We start from the raw sequence: 13994 nt of genomic DNA, 5'->3' as shown, positions 1-13994 counted from the left end.
GTGTATTACAGTTATTTGAGTCCATGAAGTTATTTGCCTTGAACTCCAAGACCTTGGGAGCATTGTTGTTTAATGCTCAGGACGAGAGGGAGCATTTAGAAGGTCCACAATAAGTATATGTAACTGGAGGGAAGATGCTCCGTGAAGGAGACATAGAAATGGCAGATGCAAGCCTTTAATCGGAAAAGTTTATGGGAACAATGACAGAATATTTAACAGTGATACAGAAGTATTTAGTACAGAGGTGAAAATAAAACCAAGACTCTACGCCCACTTTTTACTACCATGTTCCCATTCACTAGTGGCTTCTCAGACCCCATTCCCTCCTAGATCCCGAGCTCAAACGCGGCTGGGTCTCCCTGGCCAATCGGAGCGCAGTCTCCCGCAGTCGTGAGGACCACTGCAGCCAATGAGAGACCTGGGAGATTTGGTGGGGTGAGACCTGCCGCCCTCTGGAGGAATCCTGGGGGCGTGGTGACGCGTTGGGTGGGGCTGAAGTGTGATTGGCAGGGAAGCGATCAGCCGGCTCAGAACGGAGAGAGGGCCCGGTGCGCGCGTGAGGGGACATGGGCGGGGTGACGAAACTGGAGTCAGCCAATGGCTGACGCACTACGCACAGCGGGAACGCTAGATCACCAATGGCGGCACGGATATGGCGCCGCGGGCGGGGTTTAGGCCAAAAGAGGCGCAGGGGCAGCGCCTGTTGGTGTCGTCCTCACCGTCACGGCGGGCGCCTCTTCCTGGATTCATTCATTCGTTTTTCTATTCACGAAGGTAGTAAGGCCTAGTTGAAAGCCATGGAGAGCGCTTTTCCTGCCGCCGGCTTCTTGTACTGGGTAGGCGCAGGCACCGTGGCCTACGTGGCCCTGCGCATCTCGTACTTGCTCTTCACGGCCCTTCGGGTCTGGGGTTTGAGTCACGAGGCAGGGGTCGGACCCAGGCTCGGAGAATGGGCAGGTGAGTGCAATCCAGCGCCGCCGGCCCCTCGCTCTTGGGGCGGCTCGCGCAGCTCCAGGCCGGGGTCTGGCCGGTGCTGACCAAGTCCGGGCCCAGCGCCTGGCCTTCCCCTCTTCAGGTCCCCTCTCCCTCCTGAGGCTCCTGCGTCCCTCGTACCCGCCCGGCCCCTTAGCCGGCTGCTGGCTTGCCTGGACTTGTAGAGTTCTTAAATAGTAAATACGTTGTTGGCCCAACTCAGCGAATCTGAAGTGCCACTTGGTGGGTGGTGGAGCAATCTGGCTTGAACTCCCAGGGACTTGTGTCCTTTAAGTCATTCCGGATTCATGGCCGGGAGTCCGTCACCTTGCTGCCTCCTCAGTCACACTCTGCGCACCTAGGGTCGCCCCTTGTTCAGTGTTTTTAAAACAAAGTTTTTCGCTTGATTGGAATAGTGGCCCCCTGCTAAGGAGGAAGGGCATTCTGTTGACTTTTTGGGGGGGTGAAGATGGACGAAGAGGACATAGAATTACAGAAGTCTTTCTGCTTTTTGGAAACTTGCCTCTCTCCAATTACTTGGATACGGCCTAGTTCATGTAATTTACAAGGTTTTTGTTTTGTTTTTAATTTCTCCTTAAACTTTTCTGGAGGCCTGATGTGTAACATTGTTGCTTCTGCAAAAACGGTATCTCTCCGGAAATCAGAAATACTTTGGCAGAAGGACACTTATAGGAAAAAGTGTTCCCCCAAAGAGTAAGCTAAACCTACGGATCTTGTTCCATTCAGTTGGAGGATTTTAAAAGTAGAAGAGAAGGGTCAGATTGGAGAAGTTGGGAAGATTACCTGCAGGGAAGTTTTGCCCTGGCTTTTTTTCTTTTTTGTTGCTTTTCTGTATTTTTCCTTTCTTTGGGCTTTTTTTTTTTTTTTTCATTTTAAATCAAGTGGTGTGCTTGTGGTCGTTCTCTGTGATTATTTATTCTGCTATTTCATTATTGAATGTACACTTCACCAAGCATTTGATTGAATTTTGGGATGGTTAGGGGTTGCTTTCAGACTAGGCTCAACTAAGGTACACAAATAATGGAACTCCATATTCTTCACTTTATTCATTCAAAACATTTAAAGAACCTGGTAGGAAAAACCTTTTTGGGACAGCAATGTAAAGAGAACACATCTCAAGTAGGAATGGATATGTAAGAGCTCTGTCCATGATGTGAAGCAGCTGTTCACATTATAATACTTATTTTTAAAAATCACTTAGTGTTTTCTGATATTCCTTGAAAAACAAGTGAAGTGCTCAACTAGATTGTAATAAAGTTTATGATTTCACAATTGACTTGCCCAAGTTCTTGTCTGTCACATTTGGAAAACTAGCTTGTGAACTTTTGAGATAGTTACACAAGATTCCAGTGCATTAGGAAATCACATATCAAGATGAAATTTTGTGATTTGTAAGCAAAGAGTCATGTTAATAACTTTTTTTAAACGATCTAAAATAGACCGTAGTGTAATAACTCAGATGGTCCAAATCATCATTGAAAAGATTTGTGAAATTTGAACCAGAACACTGGGATGTAACAGAGGATCATAGTGTCACAAAGTGACTGTGATTGTTAAGTTCAGTCTACCCTGGATTGTTAGAAAAATCTCTTTTTTAAGTACTTGAGCAGGAGAAATGATCAAGTTGTTATTTGTAACATTACATACATGTGGTGACCTGGATCTTAAAATATTTTCTTTACCTCTCCAAATTCAGGGAATCTTTGAAAAACAAAATTAAGAGCACTTCATCTTAAACAGGTTCTTTGTATCATTTGGAGGGATGAACTGAAATAATTTGACAACAAAGCAGCAGAGATGACACTTGAATAATTAGAGTTAAATGTGATTAAAATTAGGTAGATAATTTGTTCAATCGAGGTTAGGATTATTAGAATTAATTTTTGTGTCTAAATAGCACTAATAAGTTTTCTCCCCTATAAAATTGGTATCTTCATCCTGTGCAGCCTTCTTTGAATAAATGGTGGTAGCAGGCAGTTTTAGGGAGACATTTTCTACTTTCTAATACTAACATTTAACATCTTCCTCTCCATAATCAATTAAATACTTCATGATATATTAATGTGCATTGAATTGATAATATATTTTTGTTCTTGTTATTCGTAAGTCTCTTCATGTGAGTATGTTTAATTTCTCCTCAGATTTTAGAATCTGAAGGGGCGGGAGTGTGGGTCCCCATTTTTTTTTTTTTTTGTCTTTTCCCACAGTAACTGGTGTATTGATCAGATTTAAGTGCGTCTAAACTTAAAAACAAAAGCTTGGAAAAATAAATAAGTCATGAGGATGTAATGTACAGCATGGCAACTATAGTTAATAATACCTTACTGAAAATTTGAAAGTTGCCGAGAGATTAAATCTTAAAGGTTCTGGGGCGCCTGAGTGGCTCAGTCAGTTAAGCATCTGCATTCAGCTCAGGTCATGATCCCAGGGCCCTGTGATCAAGCCCCGCATCGGGCTCTCTGCTCAGCGGAGAGCCTGATTCTCCCTCTCCCTCTGCCTGCCACTCTGCCTATCTGTGCTCTCTATCTCTCTGTCAAATAAATAAATAAAATCTTAAAAAAAAAATCTCAAAAGTTCTCATCACAAGAGGTGTCTGGCTGGCTCAGTCGATGGAGCATGTGACCCTTGATCTTGAGGCATGAGTTCAAGCCCCACACTGGGCAGGAAAAAATTCACAAGAAAAAAATTCTGTAAATATGTATAGTGATGGAGGTTACCTAGACTTACTGTGGTGATCATTTCACAATATATACAAATATCAAATCGTGGGGCGCCTGGGTGCCTCAGTCGGTTGGGCGGCTGCCTTCGGCTCAGGTCATGATCCCAGGGTCCTGGGATCGAGCCCCGCATTGGGCTCCCTGCTCGGCAGGAAGCCTGCTGCTCCCTCTCCCACTCCCCCTGCTTGTGTTCCCTCTCTCGCCGTGTCTCTCTCTGTCAAATAAATAAAATCTTAAAAAAAAAACAACAAAACCAACTATCAAACCGTTACATTGTACACCTGAAACTAGTATAATGCTGTATGTCATTATATCTCAACAAAAAAAAAACAAACAAAACCCCCAAAGCTTGTAAAAACATGAAAACAGGTCTGCTTTGCAATCAGTAAAAATATTTCAGACCACGTATTCTTTAATCTAGTTAGGGTTTTAAGACCATGCGTTACTTGGCTCATACCCTAGTTTATCTCTTTCCTGTAATCCAGAGTTAAGTCATCTCTTTTCCCTAGTTCTCTCCAGTACCATTCCCACTCAAGTGAGTTACGCCGATTTCACCAGGTCCGTGGCAGATGGGTTTTGCCAGTTTTGCCTGTCATTGTTACAGGATACTGCCTGTACTTCTTAGAACAAAAAGCTCCTGTGGAACTGGAGCTTTAGTTCCTTGAAGGTCACTGTAGCGAGTAATCAGAAGAAGATTGCTAACAAAAGTGGTCAGTTTATACTAAATAAAGGAGAGAACAGTCATTACTGTGGAGCAATGAAGAATGTAATCTGTAGGCTTTGGTTTGAGCATAGATAAATTTTGCATTTATTTGAGCAATTTCCATCATTGTCATTCATCTAAAATGATTGACGTTGAAATAATGTGGAGGTGAGAGATGGAAAGACAAGGTAAATATACTTCTAAAGCCAAGATACTTTGTAACTTTAAACCCAAGACAGCACTCTGAGCTCTTATTTTTAGTTTTTAATAGAGAGGATATTGCTCCAGGCAGCAAAGAATAAAGGATCCACTAAGCAGTTAGATTTAAAAAATAGCTTTATTGAGATATAATTTCTATACCATACAATTTACCCATTTAAAGTGTACAGTTCAAGGGGCGCCTGGGTGGCTCAGATGGTTAAGTGTCTTCCTTTGGCTCAGGTCATGATCTCCAGGTCCTCCTAGCTCAGCGGGGAGATTGCTTCTCCCTCTCCCTATCCCTCTTCCCCGGCTGTGCTCTCTTTGTCTCTGTTTCTCTCTCCTTCTCAAATGAATAAGTAAAATCTTTAAAAAAACATTAAAGTGTACAGTTCAAGATTTTTATTATAGTTACAGGGTTGTGCAACCATTATAATATAATTTTGGAACATTTTCATCTTCCTTAAAGGAAACCCTGTACCCATTAGCTGTCACTCCCCAACCCCCATCCCCTCAAGCCCTAGTCAACTACGAATCTACTTTCGGTCTCTCTATATACATTTATATGTATGCCTATTCTGGATATTTCCTATAAATGGTATCCTACAATGTGAAGTATTTTGTGACTGGCTTTCATTTAGCACCATGTTTCCAAGGTTCCCCACATTGTAGCTTGTTTCAGTGCTTCCTTTCTTTTTATCGCTGAATAATACTCCATTCTGTGGAGTGAGTTTAGATTTTGCAAAGGGTCTTTACCTCTGCATTTTGCTGTCTGCACATCTATATTAGCAGATCCCTGAGATTTTGCAGCTTTGGATGCTGATGGAACTCATTTGGCCCTGTAGTATTCCAAGGTTTTCCTAATTCAGTTGACAGTGAAGACTTAGAAAGGTCATGGGGTGGTGGGCTTCTTTTGTAGAAAAGCCATTCATCAAGCTGGCTTTGCTTAGCCAAGCTTCAAGAATCAAAGGATTCTCAAAATTGGGTGGGGTGCATAATTTCTGTTTTTACTTTGGATAACTACACAGGATTGTTCTAGTTACCTCCAGTGGCTAAGGGCTGCTTGAGTAACCAGGGCCCACTGGCAGTAGGTCCCTTTCTTTAACTGGACTTTGAGGTATCACATGATTTGAGGAATTATGTATGAAATGTTAATTATTTAAATTGGCAAGCCCAGAAGTCATATTAATAACTGCCATTTTTTGAATGCTTGAAGTATTCCAGGCATTTGACGTAGATTATCTTTAATCAGTCTTTGAGCTCTGCCCTATTATCCCCAGTGTATAGAGGAAGAAATGGAGGCTTAGGTAAGTGACTTCCTTTGTCTTTGGTTTCATAGCTAGTGAGTTGGCAGATGAGGATTTGAAGCCAAGTTGTCCATTCTACAATATGCATGTGCTTATGCATTGGTGATTGGTTTATAGACTGCATGAGTACTTGGGGGTGGATTCCTTTATATCTTAGGAACATACTGCTTTGTTTTATTTTTTATTTTTTAAGCTTTTATTTTTTAATTTTTAAATTATTTTTTAAAGATTTTATTTACTTGAAAGAGAGAGAGCACGACCCAGGGGAGGGGCAGAGGGAGAGGGAGAAGCAGGCTCCCCGCCAAGCAGGGAGCCCTACCAGGCCCATATCAGGACCCTGAGATCATGACCTGAGCCAAGTCAGATGTTTAAGCGTTTATTTTTTTCTGTAATCTCTACGCCCCAATGTGGAGTTTGAACTCACGACCGTGAGATCAAGAGTCACATGCTCTAACAAACAAGCCAGCCAGGTGCCCTGGAACATACTGCTTTTTAGTCGAAGGCACACTTTCCAAATGTGCACATGCTTGGTGTTTCTGGAAGCATTGTGGACTAGGTAGCACCTGTTGGAATCAAGTAGCTCGGGATTGGTCTGAGAGAGCTGCCCTGGGGGAGCAATGAGTGAAGGGAAGGGAAGAGTAGGTGTTAGGCTCCTGAGGCTGGAAATTGGAGGGCTCTCACGAAACAGGGCCTGAGTGACTAGAGCCAGGAAGGGATGGACGGGAGGTAAAATGAGAGTGGAGGTGGGGAGAAGGAGCCAGGGAGCAGGGCTATTTAGTCTATTCCAGGAACAGGGAAAACAGTTGAAGGGATTTTAAGCAGAAGGATGATGATGTTGAGTTGCAACTCTAAAGAGAATTCCTTGTTTCTCTGACCTTCCCAACATTGTTGCATTGCCACAGAGACGGACCAGTGCAAGTTATTCAGGTAATCTCAGTCCAAATTGCCTTAAAAAACCCCAAAGATCCCCAAATGCAAATTCATACTTTATGGAGTATGGGAGCGTACTTCTGTGCCATTCCTGGTTATCATCTTTCAGAGACCATTTCTCCCTGGGGGAAAATCTAATCACTGTGATGTGGGAAGTTCTACTCTTACCAGGGACTGGGTGAGAGGGTTTGTTGCATGAACCCTGAAACTGGGTTACTGCTTTCTTGAGGTCAGTCCATAAAACCGTGGTGTGGTAGTTGAGAAGCCTGCCACAAATCCCGTATCAGAGGGAACACTGTTTTATTTACTCACTTTGTCTAGTGAAACAAGGGCTTTACCCCATCTCTGGCAGTTCCGGGGAGACTGTCCAGTTTCCGCAAAGTTATCTTTAGCACCATTAAGTGAGGTTACTTTCTATTTAAATGATGAAGCCAGTGGGGGAAGGGAAGAAAGGCTAGCAAACTTAAGATTTAGAACAATTACTCCCTCTCAAGAGTATTTTTTTTTTTTTAAGATTTTATTTATTTATTTGACAGAGAGAGACACAGCGAGAGAGGGAACACAAGCAGGGGGAATGGGAGAGGGAGAAGCAGGCTTCCTGCTGAGCAGGGAGCCCGATGCAGGGCTCGATCCCAGGACCCTGGGATCATGACCTGAGCCAAAGGCAGACGCTTAACGACTGAGCCACCCAGGCGCCGCCCCTCTCAAGAGTATTACATTGGTTAACAATAGTGATAATGGCTTTGGCTTTGGCTTTGGAGTCGGAGCTGCAAGGGTGAGCTTTGCTAGTGGCTAAAATGTTTGACTTTGGGCAAAGATAGTTAACCTCTGAGAATAACTTTCTTCATCTTTCAGATGGGACTTATGCTTTTCAGGAGTATTATGACAATGAAATGAGATGTAAATGAGGCTCTAGTGTAGTCCTTTGTGTGTTTTATGGATACTAAGTAAATATTTAAGGACATTTTTTATTTGTATATATTACTCTTATTTGATGAAGAGGAATTGTTGAAACCAAGAATAATATAGTTCACTCCGCTGATAAACGATTAGAAATTTGAAGTTATGAACAGATCACTTAATTAGTGATTACTTGAGGAAGATTTCTTGCTTTTGTGAAAAGATTGACCGAGTGCTTCCCTGAAATATGGTTCCCCTTAGTGGACCTAAGATATGAAGGTTTAGGAAAATTTGGTTCTGTGCAACTTTTCAATTGAATTTGTAAAAATCTTAGAATTATCTCTGACTCTTCTTCTCTCACCCCATATACAGTCTATTAGGAAATCCCATTGTCTCTAACTTAAGAATATTTAGAATCCAGTTCCTTCTACACTCTAGTGTAAGCTACTGAAATCTCTTGCTTTGATAGAATGGCAGCCTCCTGTCTCTCTGCTTCCACATTGCTGCCCCCCCCCCCCCCCCACCCCCCACCACCCCAGCTGATTCTTAAACAACAGCCAGAGTGATCCTTGAAAAGCTCAAGTTGGATCATGTGATCCTCTGCCCAGATCCCTCCAGTGGCTTCTCATCCTGTTCGTATTAAAAACCAGAATTCTTTTCTGTGGTTGACAAGGCTTTCAACCACCTGCCTCCTGTCTTCTTTTACCTCTGACCTCATCTCTGCCCAGTTTTCCTCTCTCTCTCTCTCTCCCTCCCTCCCAGTCATTTTCACTTCTTGCTTGAACATGCTTCCTTGAACTCACTTCCTAGGACATGCTTGACACTGCTGCCTTGGAGCCTTTGGTTATTCCCCCTTCCTGGAATGTGCCAGGGGTGGGGTGTTTTGCTTTGGTTTTGCATTTTTTTCTTTTGTTTTGCAAAACGTGTACACCTTTTTTCTTTTTTGTTTTAAAATTTCAAATGACACACACCTAAAAAACGAGATTGAAATTAAACCAAGGCTGGTTAGGGGCACCTGGGTGACGCAGCTGGTTAAGCATCTGCCTTTGGCTGAGGTCATAGTCTCAGGGTCCTGGGATTGAGCCCCATGTTGGGCCCTCTGCTCAGTGGGGTGTCTGCTTCTCCCTCTCACTCTCCCCCGTGCACGTGCACTCTCTCTCTCTCAAATGAATAAATAAAATCTTAAAAAAAAAAAAAAACTTAAAAAAATGAAAAAAAATAAACCAAGGCTGGTTAGATAAAGACTGGTTACAGAATTAGTATATTAGAGCAGGGTCAGGATAACAGTTTGAAAGTGTGAAATATAGTGAGATCAAAAAGATGTCCTTGAGTAGCACTGGTAATAAGGTACCCTTTCTTCATCTGTGGTGTTAGGAAATTGTTACAGGAAACCAACCACTCTACCACATTTAATAAACATTTAAATATTAATAGAATTTTGGTAATATATAATTTATCTCCAAATCCTTGGAAATAGATTTTCTTTTATTAAGAATGACTTTTCCAATTAAAATTTCAGCAAAACCTTGCTAACTGGTAAGGTTGAGTGAATTAGTGAAAAAATAAATAAATTCTAGGATCTGTTGACCAAAATATAGTTTGGTTATTTTGTTTTGTTTTGTTTTAAAGATTTTATTTATTTATTTGACAGAGAGAGATAGCGAGAGCAGGAACACAAGCAGCGGGAGTGGGAGAGGGAGAGGGAGAAGCAGGCCTCCCGCTTAGCAGGGAGCCCGATGCGGGGCTCGATCCCAGGACCCTGGGATCATGACCTGAGCCAAAGGCAGACGTTTAACGACTGAGACACCCAGGCGCGCCTAGTTTGGTTATTTTGAAGGCCTGATAAAACATGCCCATGCCTTCTAAACCTTCAGACTTTTTGAATTGTTGGAGACATTGAACCAAATTCCCTGGAAAATCTCTTGGGTGGGAAAGCCATTGACTGGTAAATATATATGGCCAATAACTTCTAGAAAGTTAACCACAGAGTGCTGGATATATAGTTTATTTGCCTCATGGAAAGAAATGCAAAAAACGGTTGGTTGATAATTTTTACAAAACTTTAGTTGTTTTGTGAGAAACTTCAGAAAATTGAAATGTCATTAGGAAGCAGAAGAGAACATGATGGAGTAAAGAAACCACAAGGGCTGTTGGTGACCATCTCAGTCAGACTATTAGGGAAATATGCTGCAAGATCATGCATCCAGTTAGAGAATGGCCAGGCAAGCCCGGTCAGTGGCAAAGGGCAGAGAATGGTGGATGCCTCTGGGGTAGACCACAGTAAAAGCAGTGGTGGGAGTGACGAGCAGCAGGCTCTGACATAGAGGAGAAGAGATTTGTCAGGGTGATCAGTGGTAACAACGAGGATGCTGGCAGAACTAGACTTCAGTATGTATCTCTGCAACTGGCATGGGGCAAAAACAGCCCTCCCTGTACAAGAGCCTGACCTCTAGAAGAAATGACATGCACCTCTAGTCATCGAGGGTACCATTATGCCGTGCTCTCAGTACACCCCTTCATAGATGTTAAGACTGGGGGAACTTTTTCATTGTATACAGTGGTATAAGTTAAGTGAGTTGATCCAACATCTCTTACCTACTGTCTCAGCTGTGCTTATCCCCCAACTACAGATTATGTTGATGACACTGAATTGCCAAGGAAATATTATATTGTTTTAGTATGTGTTCCTCAAGGTGGCCAGGAAAGGCTACAGTATCTTTTAGAAGTTTAAATGCCAGTTTTAGTGTTCCCTTAACATTTCTAGTATGTAGAAAAGTCATTCTCCAGATTGGTTTTACTGTAATGACTGGCATTAACTGCTCACGACCAAGCTAACTCCGGTAGAAATATTGCCAAGCTTGCTTTAATGATAGCTGAGCCTCCAGACTTGTCACATAAACAGAGCTGATACAGTAAACAGGTTTTCCTAATCTTGCACATTCAGTCTAATAAATTTGCCAGGGAACAGGGAGCTGCTGCTTATCTGTGTTTTCCAATACCTCTCATTGCCTGTCATGTGAAAGGAGGTGATGATCTCTTTATAGATAATGTGAAGGAAAAAAAAAAACCCAAAAACACAGTGGGTTAGACAATGGTGTTCACACACTCTGAATTAGAGGAGGCTGAATTAATGAAATTTTCCTGTAATGACATCTTAATTTGCAAAGTGATTTTGCAAGCATTCTCATATGATTTCCACAACAACCTGTAAAGCAAGTTAGGGTTGGTTTTTTTATTTCTACATAATATGCCAGGATCAGAGGGAGGTACGGTGACTCGTGGAAGGGTTACAGCCAGTGGCAGAAGAAATTGAATTTAGGTTTTCGGATTCCAGGCTCCATGTTCTTTCCACTTTCCTGCCAAAATTCCTGATAACAATGATTTTTAAGGCAGTTTGGAATATCCGTACAAGAGCTAGTTGGAGGAAGTTGGAGACTTCCTCAAATGTTGCCTGAAAGTGAAAGGTCTGTTTATGCCATGGCAATATCCAAACGCACGTGGATCATAAAAATAACTGCATGTGCTTGTTAAAAATATAGAGTCTAGGGCTTCACCATAGACCTACTAAATCAAAATCTCTAAGAAAAGGACATGGGGAAATGTATTTTTAACAAATTAGATGATTCTTAAGATCACGCTTTTCAGGAAATACCGGACTATTGCCAAGCTAGCCCTAGAAGAAGACAGTGGACTTAACGTGTGCAGACTTTTTAGCTGGATGTCTATTCTTGGTACTAGGGCTTGATTTATAATAGTGTTAAAACTCCCAGTGATTTCTGTACTAAATATTTACTTATAATTTTGACAGTGAAATAGAGATTCTATTTTAGGCTAGTTCTGTGTTTCTGCATTTGAAATGGATTAGGGGGAAAAAAACCGCCAACCACTTGGAACTTAAGTGTGTTGCTATACAATGAGAACCACAAGCAGCACATCCAGTATTTCCCAGTCTTTACTAATTGGAGATTTGGGTGAGAGTAGGGTCTCAATAAGAGTGATTTTTTTTGGTAGATGCAAATAATAGAAGCTTTAATTTAAGTAGGACCATAGAAGGATAGCTGAAGACTTTGGAAGCTTAACTAGAAAGAATTGAGTATTTTCTTATTTCTGTTTGTGACACTATTTTTTTGGTGGCCTCATTTTTTTTTTTTTTTTTTTTTAGTTTGTTACATTTAGAGGAAAGAAAGCTTTAAGTCTGTCTCCTTCCTTTATGGGTGGATTTTTAAAAAATTATATTTATTGTGAAATTAATGTGATACATACTGATGATTTTTTTAAAAAGATTTTATTTATTTATTTGAGAGAAAGAGAGTGAGTGAGCGAGCACAAGCGGGGGAGGGGCAGAAGGAGAGGGAGAAGCAGACTCCCCACCAATCAGGGAGCCCAGTGCAGGCCCCATCCTGATCCCAGGAGTCTGGGATTATGAGCCAAAGGCAGATGCTTAATGAACTGAGCCACCCAGGCGCCCCCATACTGATGATTCTTAAAGGGCCAAGAAACTAGAGAAAATGTTCTTTTTTTTTTTTTTAAAGATTTTTTATTTATTTATTTGACAGAGAGAGACAGCGAGAGAGGGAACACAAGCAGGGGGAGTGGGAGAGGGAGAAACAGGCTTCCCACTGAGCCGGGAGCCCGATGTGGGACTCAATCCCAGGACCCTGGGATCATGACCTGAGCCGAAGGCAGTCGCTTAACCAACTGAGCCACCCAGGCGCCCACTAGAGAAAATGTTCTGATTATTTTTCTTTCTTTTTAAAAAAATGTTAAGTCCTCCAAGTAATGAAGAAAGAAAATGGTCCTAGGTTTAATCAGAAGAATTTTCCCTTTTAGTTGACTATGTGCCGTAGTCAGTACCGAGTATGGGAATATAGTGGTAAGCAAGAAAGCCATAGCCTCTGCCTCCATTGGTCTAGCAAAGGTCACAGATCATTATATAAGCAGCTCCAGAAAGTGTACTGGGGGCACTAATCTAGATCAGGGGCTTAAAGAAGGTTTTCTAGAAGAAATAACATTTAATCCAAAGTATGGAAGAAAAAGAGTAGAGGGAAGAAGATGATGATGTTAATAATGGTAATAAGATGTAATATTCATAAAAAAGCTAACCATGTACCAGATACTTTTTCTAAATACCTCAGTGAATTTACTTAATCCTCACATAATCCAATAAGAGAGGTCCTATTAATATCCCCATTTTACTGAAAGAAAGCTAAGTTAATAGGGCAAACGATTTGATCAAAGTCACATAGCTAGTAAGTGTAGGAGGACCTAGGATTTGAACTCTGTCTCCTGAACTTCCTGTTAACCACTCTGCAAATTACACTGAGGAATTAAAGATGAGCAGATGAGGGGAGTTGGAGGACAGGGGAGTACTTCGAGTAGAGGGACTGAACATTTCGGCTGAGAGTCCTGGAGGAGAGAAGCAAGAGGTAAGGCTGGAGAAGTGGGGGTTGGGGTGTGTGGGCCAGTAGTCATAAAGGACCTTAGGCTCTGGTGAGGGTTTTATTTATCCTAAGGGCAGTGGGAAGTCATTGAAAGATTTTAAGCAGTTGAGTGTAATGATCAAATTTATATTTTGGACAACTGAGGTTTTGGAGAATGGATGTGAAGGGAGCAACTCAGGAGATAGATCAGCAGGAGACTGGTGGTGGTGGCAGCAGGGGTGGTAAGCCAGGCATTGGGTGATGGTGGTGTGGTTTGTGTCAAGATAGTGGGGGGGGCAGGGACTGAGGATGGGAGTCAGACGAAAGAGAGAGGAGGTTCAAGTTGTGAGCCTTTGTCATAAATAGTTCAAGGAGGACTGCGGTATGTCTGGACTCTGGGCAGCTGATGACACTAGTCACTGACGTTGGAAACACAGAGAAGGAGCAGGCTGTGGGAGGGAAATAATGAGGTTGATCTCTGACAGGTTCTGTGTGGATGTCAGGCAGTCTTTCAAGATCTTGATTAGCACCAGACTGAGTCTGATAATCTAAGTTCTTTACCGAAGTCCTTTGGTTCAGCAGTCATTTATAGTTGTCATAAAGTATGCGCTATAGGAAAGTTTGGAGCCTCAGCATGTAATATTTTAGGAAATGGACACAGTATTTTTGAATGGTTTGAATGGAGTGTATCCCATATAGCACTTGTGCCTTAGTTGGATAAATGTTTGCTGTTTCCTTTTAGGCAGAAAAGCAGGGAAGTATGGTGGAAAGTATATAGAACTTATCAGAAGACCTGAGTTCATATTCTACCATCTCACTTTGATAC

The 13994-nt window shown here is 42.0% G+C and overlaps 1 protein-coding gene across 1 annotated transcript in view; it reads left to right on the top strand.

The window, feature by feature from the left end:
- Nucleotides 1-677: 677 nt before the first annotated feature.
- The window catches only part of HSD17B12 (hydroxysteroid 17-beta dehydrogenase 12), a 160171-nt gene continuing 146854 nt past the window's right edge, over nucleotides 678-13994 (top strand). Inside the window, exon 1 of the mRNA XM_021685385.1 lies at nucleotides 678-957. Coding sequence (XP_021541060.1) covers nucleotides 798-957 — 160 coding nt within the window. The 5' untranslated portion in view covers nucleotides 678-797. The remainder of the gene's footprint in view (nucleotides 958-13994) is intronic.

The sequence above is a fragment of the Neomonachus schauinslandi genome, chromosome 11, assembly GCF_002201575.2.
Source record: "Neomonachus schauinslandi chromosome 11, ASM220157v2, whole genome shotgun sequence".
Taxonomy (NCBI): domain Eukaryota; kingdom Metazoa; phylum Chordata; class Mammalia; order Carnivora; family Phocidae; genus Neomonachus; species Neomonachus schauinslandi.
This window is presented reverse-complemented; position numbering and strand designations above follow the sequence as displayed.